Source organism: Mytilus californianus, unplaced genomic scaffold (assembly GCF_021869535.1).
Source record: "Mytilus californianus isolate M0D057914Y unplaced genomic scaffold, xbMytCali1.0.p SCAF_4, whole genome shotgun sequence".
NCBI classification, from domain to species: Eukaryota; Metazoa; Mollusca; class Bivalvia; order Mytilida; family Mytilidae; genus Mytilus; species Mytilus californianus.
Window position 1 is genome coordinate 49,574,920 of NW_026262690.1, and position 15,890 is coordinate 49,590,809.

The following is a 15,890-nucleotide window of genomic DNA, read 5'->3' on the forward strand; positions in this document are numbered from 1 at the left end:
CACCGGAATGTTTTATCATTTGTTTTCATCTTTAAAAAAAGAAAAGAAAAACTGACCAAATTTACGACAGACGGAACAAACAAACAGGATTTAACAATTGGTCATGTTGGTAAATGAACTAGTAAAGGCCACCATAATCTCTTTTTTTATAAAGTTTGGTACGAACGGTCTAAGACTTATCCATATTCAAATGCAACGTTGTCTACTATCATTCTAACATAATGATGTTGTTGTAATAATTTTACTACGAAATACAGCTGTCGATAGTAGAGTGAAGAATGTCATTTCATTATCAGCAGACCGTTAAGGACTTTAAGTAAAACGGAACATTTTTAACAATGTATTGTTTTATTTGTCATTGGGATTTTTGTTTCGAATACCGTTTGATATAATTTTTTTCTAAACTGATTGATATAGTACGTTTTTTATGTATCTATAATTATTCCACTGATCAAGATTAAGAGAGGGATTTCTTGTTTTACCCAAAAATAAATCGCTTGTTCCCACCAGGAAACTTGTCAGTGGTTGTCTTTAATTATATTATTATGTTATTTTACAGGGGAATATGGCGTTGATGGCAAATTTTAGTAGTTTTAGAGTGTGGCCTCCCTAGATGTCTTTGGAATTTTTTGTTGTTAAGCTGCAGTGTCTTGCCGTATAAACCACATCTCTCTTTAGCGATACATATGGTCTATAACTGGTATGATATTTTTTTATTGGTTGATTGTTGTTTGTTTAAATTTTCATACATATTCAAGACAAGGACAAATTAAACAACACATAAACAAGTAGACTTAGCAAAGCGGTTAGACCGGAAAGCAATACGAGAAACTTGGATTGTCACTATAAAAAGGATATGTTCAATAAGGCCACCTGTGAATGACTAAATTAGCCGTTGCAATAGTTCTTTAATCTCGAAGGAATATGGTACTCTCCTAGTACGAGAAATAGGCCTATAACATTCCCATTCCGGCCGTTCGTTGCTGTTTTTATGTAAATTTTACATTGTATATACACATCCTGCAAAGCAAAAACGAATACCCTATCAACATATGTCTTACCAGCAGACGGAGGTTGACCAGATGACCATTTTACTATATATATATATACATATATATATTTTCCAGTCAACCCTTCAAGTCAGGAAGATACAATTTGAGATCAAGTAGCTATTTTATAATACTCATAATAACAAATATAGTTTCCCCAAACTCCAGTAACCGAATATTGTTATTGGATGGGCACATATATTGTACATGAATTCCTCTATTCCTACACTAAAATCACTGTTTTGTTATGTGTGTGTCTACATTCAGTTCAATAGAAAAAATCTATGCAAAAGGCAGATAATATTTCTTTTTTATATTATGTTACAATGGTGTTTGACATCTCGTAATTGGAAAAAGTAAAATCACAAAAATACTGAACTCCGAGGAAAATTCAAAAATGAAAGTCCCTAATCAAATGGCAAAATCAAAAGCTCAAACACATCAAACGAATGGATAACAACTGTCATGTTCCTGACTTGGTACAGGCATTTTCTTATGTAGAAAATGGTGGATTGAACCTGGTTTTATAGCTAGCTAAAGCTCTCGTCATTGGAAGTTATCTCCCATTATATATCTGGTAAATATTTTGAAGTATAAAGAAACAATTCCTTTGATTATATTATGTGGGTTTTTTTTGTTCAATACACATATATTGAATTAATGAATAAGTAAATATTTAACTTACGACAGTACGATGCGGTGATCTGATGTTTGAACATCAATTGTCAGATTACTCGACAGATTGACAGATTGACTGTCCCTCTGGTATCTTTCGTCCCTCTTTTACTCCATTTTATAAAACAAACAAAGAAATTTAATGTTCTTGTTTTATTTTCCAGTTGCATCTAACATGATTGAATGATATAAGATACTTATAGTGATAAGGCTTTAAACTGGTATAATTAACAACATATTTTTTTCCATTAGTTTATCTTTTACATCACCATAGGTACAAGTACATGAATGTACTATATTAAGTAACATGAAAACAGAAATACCTTTAATTCTAATGCTTAAACACTTTCCATTGTATTTATATATATATATATATGTGAGGTTGATAAATGATTGTAGCACACACTTATTACAACTTACCACATTGTTATGCCTTTTTTAATGTCATTTGGAAATTAAGTATAGTTAGATAACTGCTTACGAGTTTAATGACAGATCGGTTATGAATTCATAATAGAATCACTATTTACTTACTTTTTTTTCAAATGTAGATGTATACAGAGGGTTATGTCATCTGTCATGCATTATTCACTACGCTATATTAATGTATAATGTGGCTTTAGCTTTCCGAACTTTACGTTTTGCAACAACTGGTGGAAATTTATTATAGTAGAAGGTGTCATTTCATTCTTTTTAAAAATATTTGTACATTATTATCATTATTTTAAATTGTATTATCAGTTTTATTTTACATATTGTGTTGTTTTTTATTTTCAACTTATTTCATATGTGTATGGTTTTTGCGAATAATTCTGGAGAATGTTATAGTAGTTACACACTACATGAAGATATCTACCCTGTCTAAGGTACTTTATATTTTCGATTATAATGATAAACATAACTCCTGAAATACAATGCTTAGTTTAGGGCTTTGTGTCATTTGTCCTTCTGAAGAAAATTGGACAGGGTTAAAAGTGTCATCATTTATAATAATTTATGTAAAAATATGGACAGGAACTCAAAGAATTACAATCGCAGTTTAAGAAATGACATTATCGGTTTCAATTTTACGGATCAGATGCGCATTTCGACAATTATTGTCTTTTCAATGAATCTCGGAGCCAAAATATATGAAAATACTACACCTAAATATAATAAGTAAATGGTGATCATAAAAAGAAGATTTATACAGTAATGAATTTAGCAACCCAACGAAATAAAAACCAGTAGACATTTAAAAATCATGTTTATCTTAATGTATGCAATGCAAAAACTTGCAGTTTAATAATCTAAATGTATATCTTCCTTTTGTATTTTGGAGTGCACAGTTACTACTGTCCACTACAGTAAAACCAAGTACGCGAAAAGATGAATTGGTGCAAAAACAGCACAGGTACTTGTCTCTGATTTTTTTACCTATATACATTAATATAACACAAAGTACCTAACTCGTGTTTTTGACCAATGACACCCTGTCGCGAACTTATTACATCTTAGCATTTTGTTTAGATACCGTGATAAAAATCTTTTGCTGCAGTGGAAATAACCTAAGTTCGCGACCGGGTATCATTTCTCAAAAATACTAGTAAGGTACCTTGTGTTATATTAATTTGTATAGGTAAAACAAAATTTCAGACACAAGTGCCTGTGAATAATGGTATGCATACTTTTCATTCTAGGCAGACCATAATAAACTTGCTTTTGTGAGTATTTTTCGAGAAAAAAAACAACAATGTATTACTGTCAATGAAAATCAGGAAATTATAATATTCAATATTAGTTCTAACTAGGCATGTAACGCCACACCTTCGCTAGCCAAGGGTTACGATCTGATCCGCTTATTTTGATCATCTTAAGTGTGTTGCATTAGAATAGGAATAACAGTACTGTATATGAAAAGTTGCCACCGTCAATTCTGGATTTGACGGTTGCAACTCTTCAAATACAGTACTGTTTTTCCTTTAATAACAGACTGATCATAACCATAGGAACAGACTGATCATAACCATAGGGATATACAAAATGTAAAAAAGAGAATGCACAATAAGCTATGCGCAAGTATGCGTGTTAAATTCAAGTAGATCACGGTTTGGGAAAAGAAAAGCCAGGTAAGAACTCCGAATTCCTTTTAGATTAACTAACAATATCATTCTTATTTCACCGCAAGTTTTAAGAGTCTTCCGTTTAACATAAATGACATTGTTATTGTAAATTTTCTCGCAAGTGACATAGTTTGTCAACTTGGTTTTATGGGGTTGTTTTTAACATTTATCAAATAAAATAAAGCCATCGAACCATTGTAGCCCTGTCCCCTAACAAAGTTAGCGGTTGATAAATAAGTCATAAAAGTCGAGACTGAGACAATCTTCAATTCTATGGTCGGTACTGGTATAATTGATAACCAGAATCAAGCTGGTAGCTACTTTTAGCAGCCAATAAAGCCAGCAGCCACTTTTTCTGACAGCCAAATTTAATGATATGTCTAAAACACAAACAACGGTTTCAGACTCAAACTTCCAAATATCCGTTGATAAATTCAGTACTAGTAATAATTAAGAACCTAAGGTTCCAACTCCCGCAGGCAAAGTTGACCTTTCATGAATTTGTCTATACTTTTTGGGTCTCTTTTGGTCATAAAGCTCCTCACGTTTTCAGGTATCAGTATAGCAGCTTTGGCTTTTTTTTGTGTCTGAGCGTTCCTTTTGAAAGTAAATCCAGAAAAGAGCCTCGGATGCACCAAACTTATCAAGTGTAAGATATGTTCATTTTCTGGTACTGGGTTGATTCCACTGCTTGTCAGCTCAGTAGCCAGTTGTGCTCCGGTATTGAAGTGATTTATAACATACTAGTATTATTCTTAAATTCTCTGTTGATAAATATAGAAAGTATTTAGGAACTCAGGTTCCAACTCCCTCAGGCAAAATTGACCTTAGCGAATACTCTCTGTTCTGCAAGTCAGTATTCAAGTATTTATATATATCATTGGCTTTTTCTTTTGAACGTTTCTAATGAAGATAAATCCAGAAAAGCGCTTGGAACACACATTATTTACGAGTTGTTATTTTTATTTTTCGCTTTTTGTCAACAATATGAATAAGCAACTGCAAAACGATTAAAGTTTGAACATTATACCAAAAACAATCAATGTCGTTTTTTAGAGACAAAAAGCTATGTTATTCATATTATGAAAAAAATCTATGTTTTTTTACATCATGTATACTTATCATTGAAATATTAATGAGTACTCTACCCTTTTGGTTGCTACTGATATTAAACCTTTTGGTTCAAGTGTTCTTTTGCTAAAGTTAAAGTCATCCCTTCAAAAGTTGTATGGGTGCAATCATTGTTATGTTCACCCTTGCGTAGTAACTACTCCGTCCTTCTTTGCCTGACATTATTAGATGCTATCTGTTGTCGAATTTATACTTGCTATGAATATGAGCAACACCACGGATGCCAATAGTTGTGCAGTTTTCTGTGAAGTGTTTTTGTATCTGTGTCTTTTCGTCATTTGTATTTCTGACCATGTTGTCGTCTGATTTTCTTCGACTGGCGGTTTCTCGTTATCTTATCTCGTATCTTCTGCCCATTTATACGAGTAAATCAGGAGAGCATAAACAGCAGCAAATTATGTCTAAGAAGGAGTTCCAACCTTAACTGTATCACAATCAAATTGTTTTATAAACTGGAAATTTCCGGACAGAATGTACTATTTCAACGATAGGGACTGATAATCCAACAGCTGCATCAACCAAGGGAAAGTGAAACAAAAGACAAGATTCCCGTGCGCATAGCTCCTGTTTCTGGAATAATTTTTAACAGGTACCATTGAGATCAAAATATCTTAAAGTCTCTGTTATATTTATTCTCAACCTTTTAACGATTTGGAGTTTGTCAAGTTCTGTAGACACAAGTATGTCACTGAAGCCTGTATATTGACTCTTGACTTCTTTATGTTATTGTTTTGTTTTGTGTTTATATATTGGAGTCTCGCCGATGCATACCAAATATCTTCTTCAATTCATGTCAGAAATTGGAAAAGAAGTTTCATGAATCATTTGGCAGACCCAGTAATTTAGCATTGTATGTATGGACACTTATGTAATTTGATCATCCATTGGAGTAAAACAAGACTCAATTCTTCATCGTTGATTGCACTTTAAAACGAAAATAAAGTTTGCCAATGATTGGTTACGATTTTATCTTTAGTAAATGTCATTGGAGAATAAGTTGAGTTTCCATGTGAATTATCAATACCCGTATTCCCACATCAAACAGTTTATGTTAATAATGTGATTTCAAACACAAAACAACATTGCTTTATCTGCTGTGGCAATTTATTTGGTATGGAAATTAAGTCAGGATTTTACAGCATTCGGGTTTTTGAAGATAGATGTAGCATATGCGTTCCAAGACTAGTGAAGTTTTAAAGTTTAATTTGTATCAGCAACTCACAGCTCGAAACATCTGGAATGAGCATTTTCTCTTTTTTAACATTTTTCCCAATGTCTGTCATATTCCTCGACTAAAACCACTAGTATATTAAAGTAGTGTTGTCATTTTATAGTTTCAAGCTCAATGTATGTCGGGACTTTCAGCTAACACATTTCGTATTTAGAAGTGTAATTGACAACGTTTCTGAAACTAGAATTTGTCTTAATGTGTGTAGCGTTATCGCTTTGGAATTTCCCGGTTACGGTGTCTAACTACTGCTCGCGCTAAGTATTTGAAATTATATTTACACACGATTTATCATGTGTTGCAGGATCTTAATATTAACGACTCCAAGTCTAAACCTCCTGATAGCACCTGTCCTAGTTCCCCGTTCATATATAATTCGACTGGCCACATTACTACAATAACTACAATACCCTTCCCTATTCACGAATGTGACCTACCGAATTAGACTATTTACCGGATTTGTAATAACATAAGCAACACGACGGGTGCCACATGTGGAGCAGGATCTGCTTACCCTTCCGGAGCACCTGAGATTACCCCCAGTTTTTGGTTGGATTCGTGTTGCTTAGTCTTTAGTTTTCTATGTTGTGTCATCTGTACTATTATTTGTCTGTTTGTCTTTTTATTTTTGGCCATGGCGTTGTCAGTTTTTTTTCGATCTGTGAGTTTGACTATCCCTCTGGTATCTTTCGTCCCTCTTTTACTACAGGTGACCTAAACATTGTCAATAACACTTCTTTGCGAAATGTGTTCTCCAAAGGCCCGACATATCGTGAGCATAAATCCATCAATTGGAAACACAACTTCAGTCGTGGATTATGCCAGGAAATGGGTTAAACGCAAGAAAGAAGACGTAGCAACTCTTTTAGAATGAATTAAGGCTGTGAGGTCGTTGATACAAATCAGAATTAAAAAACTAAATGGGTCAGTGAATACACATGCTACATCAATATTTAAAGACCAAAATGTTACAAAACTGCTGTCCTACCTCTATTGCAAATATGTTGTTGTCACCGCAGATAAATCCCAAGACAACATCATTTTTGTGTGTAAATCACATTACATAACCTACTTGATAAATGAATAAGGTATTGATATTTCACTTGAAAATTCAACATATTAATCCACGACACTTACCAAGGAGGAAATCCTGAATAATCATAGGTCTGTTCTGTGTTCCTTTGGAATTTGAAGCAAAGGTGGAGAACTGGATCCTCCTTCATTGTATTGGGTACTTAAATTAAATAAGTTTTATTATAAACAACGTTATATTGATGGGTCTTCCAAGTGCTCCATGAAACCTCTTTCTAAATTATTAACATTAATTTAATCCGCAATCAAAGCCGGGCTTCAAAGTTATTGTTAAACTACCTATTCTAGAGGTGGCGTGAATCAGATGTGGATACTAAAACATTCCAACGATCTATTAAAGTACATAAAATCTAAGACTCTTTCATTTTGCAATAGTATTAAAACAATTGACTTCTGAACACTCTACACAAATATTTCTCAATCCAAAATAAAAAAAAAACAAATTGAAAAGTTGGTCCTGCTTTGTTTCATAAAAAAAGAATGGCCAACATAGAGCTGTGTTTCATAAAAAAAAAGAATAGCCAACGTATATACAAGTATCTTGTCTTAAGGGGGGATAAATCGTAAAAAATCACTCTGAATCATTATCAAGATACTTGATTTTTTGATTGACAACATATTTGAAACGTTTAGAGGACGTGTTTTTCAACAAACAATCGACATTTCCAAGGGAACCAACTGTTCCCCTTTTCTTATCGTCTTATTCCTTTATTCGTATGAGGTTTACTTCATACAGGAGCTTCGTAGGAAGAAAGAAAAGAATTTCGCATTATCCTAAGACCTTTAACTTAACATTCCGCTATTTAGATGATGTCTACTCACTAAATGATTTAAAGTTATCAGACTAGGTTGAACACATTTATCCCGTCGAACTTGAGATAAAAGATACAATTAAGTCTGCCTCATATCTTGACTTACATCTAGAAATTGACAATCAGGGTCGGTTGAAAACAAAACTTTACGACATTAGAGATGATTTCTTGTATTTCTTATCATGATTTTCTTGATAGAGGGTTGTTGCTCCCAAGAAAGCTATTAAAACAAGAGTTCCAAGTGGTGAAGTTGAGATCATCCCTTCGTAAATTTTACGGATGTCATCTCGAGTTGATTGACCGTTATGGAATATCTGTTTCACAAATGACGCTATATATGTTCCAATGGTCAAATCTTCAATCCCGTTTTCATTTCCCCGAGTGTGACTTACCGATTTAGACTTGTCACCGGGTTTGTACTTACATGAGCAACACAACGACGGGTGCCACATGTGAAGTATGATCTGCTTACTATTCCAGATCACCTCTGAGTTTTTTTTCAGTCTTTGGGTTGGTCTTTTTCTTTTTTTGCCAATGGCGTTGTCAGTTTATTTTCGACTTATGAGCTTGAATGTCTCTTTGGTATCTTTCGCTTCTCTTTTTTTTTTTATCATATTTGAACATCAAATTGGATTTTTCCTTGGGATGTTTTTCGCGTCAACAAGAGGTCTGTATCTGGCAACTATCTTTGACTTTTTGTTGGCTTAAACTAACATACGTTATGTTATAAATCATTAAAACACATATGAAATGTATGAATGAAGGGAGATTTACGGTACACTTCAGTCATAATGCAACCCAATAATACATAAAAACCAAAATACATCTAGTGGTCAACATACGGTTTTCATCGGAAGTTAAGTGTCTTGATCTTTAAGCATCGAGAATTGTTTACACTAACATTTCTGTAAAACGATGAAAGTGGTTGTCAAAAGTTTTTACAGAAATTAAAACATCATTGTTCAAAAGGTGGAGTTGTTAAAACTGTACAGCACTTCTCTATTTCTTACATTGCATGCATGTGTAGAAACTACCTAACAGCTGGCCTTCCACTTTTCTTACTTTTAATTCACATGTGTACACATGCTTACTTCAGTGTAATGCATAAAAGGAAAATAGGATCACCAGACCACAACCGACTCCTCTGAGAAAATAGACTTACAAAGACAAACAAAAACGAACAGCACATGGTCCAGATAGCCTGAATTGGCACAGACACAAAATGAAGTCATGTTAAACCAGTGTTATATGCGCACAAACCTGCGCTTTTGTCTATATAGATCATGAGTCTGAAAAGCACTCTACACAATAAAAAAAAATCTCGCACAGTCCAGTTTCCAGCAGGATGACCACTAACTTGTATATCTTGAGCTGTGCTCTTTACGTTACTCGTTATCTACGCGCTAAAATCGACTAACAGAAGTTCAGGTAACATTCTAAGCCAGCTATAGCATATAAAATAAGATTTAATTGCTTTGCTCGTTCCAATTTTTCTTAACCATTCAAAATGTACTTACAATTCTCTATTGTAATTTTGAACGCACATTGTTGTCGATATAATGGAATTCTATGCGACTGTCATACAAGTGAGAGTTTTAGCTAGCTACAAAAACCAGGTTTTATCCACCATTTTTGACATAAGGAAATGCCTGTAACCTAGTCAAATGACGAAGATAAAAGCTATTACAGGTCACTATTTGCAGGATATTACTTGATACGCAACGAAAATAACATCGTAATAGATAACCCAAGACTTTCTTACGCTTAAGTAAAAAGATAGTACAAATACAACAACTGATGAGACTGCTGATCAGTAACGGTATATGAACATGTTTGCGGGCTAAACTTGATCTTTGAAAACTCCAATAAGGGAACAATAACACAGCTTCGATCAAAGGAATATTACATTATACCGTATAAAAGAATCCTCAATGTATCTGACAACCAGTTCTTAATTCAACCTTCTGATGTTAATCATTCCGGCATACACTCTTATATCGGAATTGGTCATGGGGAAGAAGGATACTACGCAAGTTTTACGGTCGCCTTCACGGATTAGTTAATTGATACGATGTGTTTGTTAATGAGAGACGTTTTTCGAGAGATCTTAAACACAAGAATAATCTTCTGATCTGTAATTTTTCCGATCATAACCTTTTCCCTATTTTGATATGTTTATACCCCTGCTTGTCGGGACACAGTCTGGATATATATTAAACGTCATGTCCGTCCGTAACACTTTTGATTTTCAGATGACAAAGAGAGAACCGCTTTTTTAAATTAATTTAAATTTTAATATAGTATAGTTTCAATGTTTGTCTTTTTCTCTTTTATCGTTCTAGAGTTATGATACTTGATTGTTTGAAAAATTCTAAATGTTTTGGTTTCCGGATAAAAAAAAGAGGTGAACATCTGTTTGAAATTGATTGAACTTTTTATGGCATGTTTTGGAGCTATAAAGACATGTTAAGTTCGATTTTCGTTGTTTTCACTTTTGAACCATCCCAGAGTTGTGTTACTTTTTTAATTTCTTTTTTTTTGGCAATAATAAATGGAGAACCCCTTTTTGAAATTGGTTGAGCTTTTTATTGAATGTTTTGGACCACCAAAGACAGGTTAAATTTGATTTTCATTTTTATCACTTTTACCGTTCTAGACTTATATTACGTGACTGTTCAAAAATTCATTTATCAAATTGATTGAAATTGTTCGAATTTCATTTTTTTTTAGACTTTTACTGTTCAAAACTTATGGTATTTGATTGTTGGGAATAAAATTTGGTTTTCAGATAGTAAAAGGAAAACCAATTTTTGATGAAAATGATTAAAATTTTGATGTAATGTTTTGAACCACTAAAAACAGTTGAAGTTGTATTTTACGTCGTTTTTACTGTTACTGTTCCAGGGTTAAGGCACTTGATTGTTGGAAAAATTCCAATGTTTTGGTTTCCTGATCCAAAATAGAGAAAACCTATATTAAATTGATTGGATAATGATAGAAATGCTTTGGACCACAAATCACAGGTTCAGTTTGATTCCTGATTATTGCTTTTTACCGTCCCAGAGTTATAGTACTTGATTGTTGGAAAAATCATAAATTTTGTGGTTTCTGGATAATAAATGGAGAACCCTTATATGAAATTGTTTGAAATTTTACTGCAAATTTTTGGACCTCTTTACACAGATTAAACTTGATTTTTTGTCGTTTTTATTTCATTAGAGTTATGGTACATGATTGTTTGAAAAATTAAAAAAGTTTCTGGATAATAAATATACAACCCCTCTTTGAAATTGATTGAAATTTGAATGGAATGTTTTGGACCACTAAACAAAATCATGATTTATCAATTGCTGCGATCGGGGGATAACTAGACGACCTCTTTAGTTTAATAAATCGAGTGACGCATTTACAGCAGGAATCATTTTATTTGTCAACGCACTTTATTAATAAGAACGCCCTTATCAAAAACCCTTCCGTAAAAGAGGCACTTCTTTAAGTAGAAATTTGGAGATGTGTAGAAGAATACGAAAGACAATAGAAGCTAAGTAATAACCATGGCTAATTGAAACTAATATACAATTGAGATCATGCAAAAGTTAATTTTTAATAGTAAAATGTGTACGAACAAAATACTTAAACACAAACTCGTATTATAGAGGTACATTTTGATATTGAGTATGAATGATTTTGTAGTGAGATGTTCACTGTATCAAATATTAATCATGATCAGTCATATTTCTTCGGCAGATTTCATGGATAATTAATGTCTACCACAAGTATCTTGGTATTATAAGCATTTAAGTTGTTGATCAAATTTTATAATCATTAAGCCAAGTATCTTTTATTGATAGAGTGTATGCTACGTTATCCAGTGTAATATCTTAATGCATTTTAAATTCGTCTGCCATTTCAGGAAATATTAAAGTTATCCGATTGTGTGAAGCTGGTAAATGACACATTGACGTCAAAATTAAAATCGATTGTTTGTTGACGTTATTAGGTCAACTGGCAATGATTGTCAATTTCCTTACTTAGTAATTTGAAATTCGTGTTTTAAAAAAATAACTGATTATGACCAGTACATTAACGCATTGAAATATTTCGGAACGTCTTTGTAAATAAAATATAACTTTCTAAAATGTCATTGCTGTTTTCATAAGCTGCGATATCAATTTAAACAAATCTGACCACGCCTCTTCAACTTCACTATTCCATTGTTCTTTCAAAGCTGGTTGTATTGCCCATATAAACTGCGGGCCTATCAACTGAAAAATAATATTTTCAATAAACAAGATTACAATATTTTTTTATTTTTTTTTTAATACGCTAATTGTTAAAAAAATAATCTAATTGCATTTATAGGATATGTAACGCCAAATTTGATTTGATGATGTCTGTCGTCAATTCCACAGGTGACGGTCGGAATTATTGGCAACAACGTTGTGCAATCTTTGTTAATCTTTTCGCAGTATTTCAATGTTTAAATTTTGAATACTTAACGACCATTGAATAAAAATGGGATAGCAGTACTGTACTCAAAATGTTGCCATCGTCAACTGAGATTTGATACATATATGTATCAGTGTTTGGGACATAAAAACCGAAACTGGAGTTTTCAAAACTGGTTAAAACGTATTCATGCCTTTAGACAATAAATTTATCTAATAATCGAACCGAACTTCGATATAACTCTTTATAAAAAAACGTGTCAGTGACTTAACACGGACTATTTTGCGCTTGATATACATGTATGTACATGTAACCTAGACTTAACCTAAATTTTGTAAGGGCGTATAAATATGGTTACTCGGTATTCTCAGTCCCGGCAGTAGCACCCATACTTGGGGCGTCATTTCGACTGAACTGGTTGTATAAATACGTCATGTCCCGTCCAAAAGGAAACACTTTATTGATCAGATGCCTCGTGTTGTGGGAAATGCACTAGCAAAATATTAATACAACATGTTTAAAGGGGTTTTGTTTCATGATCCTATCAAATATAATAAACCTATAATATCAAGAATAATTTGTAATCATAATTATTATTACGATAAATAAATACCTGTAGACAAATCAAATTGTGTATGTTCCTTTTGCGGTAAAACTTAGCGTTAAGTATTTTACTAATATTAGAGCAATAAACACACTAAATCCATTGGATGTTGAATGTGTACTGATTGATTTTTTAGTCTAAGATACATGATTTTTGTATAGTTGTTATCGACTTTGAACTAGATTTCAGTAACCTCGAGTACTCCCAGATATATACTTAGTGTTTTTCGTGTTTTTGTTAGTTTTTTTGTTGTTCTTTCTTTGGATCTGAGGTTTTGTATAGTAAACTTTGTTCTAATGTTGTACAGTTTCACATATTTCCCTGGCTAGAGGGGTTTGGCGCCAGCAAAGTTGTTAAAAGCCGCCATGGGTATGTCATTTAGTCTCTGGTGGAGAGTTGGCAGTCATATCACATATTTTTATTTGTATACATTCTAGTCTACACCGGTTTATAGCCTATAACTCGGAAATACTATAGTGTGCAATTAAAATTTGTCCAGGTATATTACATTAATCTGAATATTATAAATTATTGTATTTTATCTAACACAAGTCAATAGTAGTTGAAGCAATTTCAATTCTTAAGAAAAATACAGTAATAACTTGAAGTGTGAGTCATCAGTATTGAATTTAATAGATTACTGTAAACAACTGTCATACAAGGTGGAGGTTTAGCTAGCTATAAAAACAGGTTTAATTCGTCATTTTCTTCGGAAATGACGGTACCATGTCAGGAATATGACAGTTGTTGTCCATTTGATCCGTTTAGTTGATATAGTCGAGAGTTTGAAATATTCGAGCGTTTGATTTTGTCATGTTTTATGGACTTCCTCCTCAGCATAGCAAATAAGTTTATTTTTTTTTCTTTTATTTCAAATTTACTCATATATGTCAAGTATTCCAAGAATAACTAGAATTGTTACTCATTTTAAGATACTTACATCAATGTAGTCTACTTTGGCATTGTACATAGCGTGTCTAGAGCCTAAATCATGGAGCATTTCTTGAACTTTTTTTTTGTCATCGATTCTAGCAAGGCATTTATCGACAGTCCCCATCACCCGTAAAGCATGTGTTTTCAGTTGATTGCTGTATTGCAAGTCTTCCTTTGTCATTCCTTTGAAAGGCATAAAAACTTCCTGTACATCAGGGTGGGTTTCAAATAATCTGGAAAAAAACGTAACGCAAATAATATAACAAATCCTGATCTAAAATTAAGATTATTTTGTACCAACCCTGAAATTGACATAGCAACAACTCATATTATACAATGCATAAGTAATGATATTCTATATTTATGAGATGATCCTACATTGAGGGTATTTTTTTCATATGATATATATATTTTTTTAATTTCCCAGTATATTTAGATTTAAAGTACCTGTTATATGTTTTAATTAAATCATGATAGTGCGGACGTGTCGATTCAGAAAACTGAGAAAAAAAGAACAATTTTGCAAAGCTTTAGTAATTGATCATATTAAGATGAAGAGAATCAATAAAATGTTATTCGTATTGATAGTATTTCTTAGGGTAGTTGTTTCATGTGAATCTATGCACACATTTTTCACTTGTCCAAAAATTTTCCTTTTATTGACTCGCTGCTGATATTTTACAATATGAATTCAATTTTCCTAATGTGAACTTTCTTTTCCAATTTATCATTATCCCAGTAGAATCTACATATGGAGAATATAGTTTCTACAATACTGCACAACCTGTATTTTCTATCAAGAGAAACCGCAAATTTAGCCATTATACATATAGATTGAACTTCTGAACTGAAGCTTCACGCGAGTTTTGTTGTACTGAACCTGTAACAATCTTGCGTTGTAAAATTCCAAGCACGAAAAATAATATCCTATGCTATTCAACCCCAAATTAATTACACCATGACCGTTCTAATATTTCATAAAGGCGACACATTCATTAGCCAGTTTAATACAAATTTCCTTTTTATCTTAATTTTATTACAATTGTTTAGGATGAATAAACACGGTTTTATAAGGCGCAATTGATAACAATTTTTTTTTCATTTTACTTAAACTAGATATGGGAGCCGATTCTAAAATATAAATATCTGTACAAATAGGTGCAGACAGTTCAGTTAGTAAACTCATCATAGATACCAGTATTAAAATTTTGTACGCCAGACGCGCGTTTCGTCTACATAAGACTCATCAGTGACGCTCGAATCAAAAAAGTTAAAAAGGCCAAATAAAGTACGAAATTGAAGAGCATTGAGGACCAACAGTTTTGAAAGGTTTTGCAAAACAACAGCTCTGACACTTGTTCACATTTGTGTACAGTTAAAATTCAATTAGTATTATACATATATACATGCCCAATTAAGATACATATATCTCAGGCAATCATGACCATAAATACTATGTCCTAACATGGGCGGTGAACGTCAATTGTCATTAAAAATTTACTCAGTGGATGATGTAGTAATGGTTTTATTGCATATACTGTATATTTACGTCTATTTCTCGGAGTTAGATTATGTACTCTCCGACCTATTTAACGTCTGTTTCTCGTAGTTAGATTATATACTCTCCGATGTATTTTACTTCTGTTTCTCGTAGTTATATTATATACTCTCCGATGTATTTAACTTCTGTTTCTCGTAGTTAGATTATATACTCTCCGATGTATTTTTACGTCTGTTTCTCGTAGTTAGATTATATACTCCGATGTTTTTTACGTCTGTTTCTCGTAGTTAGATTATATACTCTCCGATGTGATT

General features: G+C 32.7%; 1 protein-coding gene across 1 annotated transcript in view; it reads right to left on the reverse strand.

The window, feature by feature from the left end:
- Nucleotides 1-11,668: 11,668 nt before the first annotated feature.
- Nucleotides 11,669-15,890, reverse strand: part of LOC127738201 (uncharacterized) — a 47,753-nt gene continuing 43,531 nt past the window's right edge. Inside the window, exons 2-3 of the mRNA XM_052249356.1 lie at nucleotides 14,083-14,308; nucleotides 11,669-12,354 (exon numbers count right to left, since the gene is read on the reverse strand). Of these exons, the coding sequence (XP_052105316.1) occupies nucleotides 12,223-12,354; nucleotides 14,083-14,308 (358 nt within the window). The 3' untranslated portion in view covers nucleotides 11,669-12,222. The remainder of the gene's footprint in view (nucleotides 12,355-14,082; nucleotides 14,309-15,890) is intronic.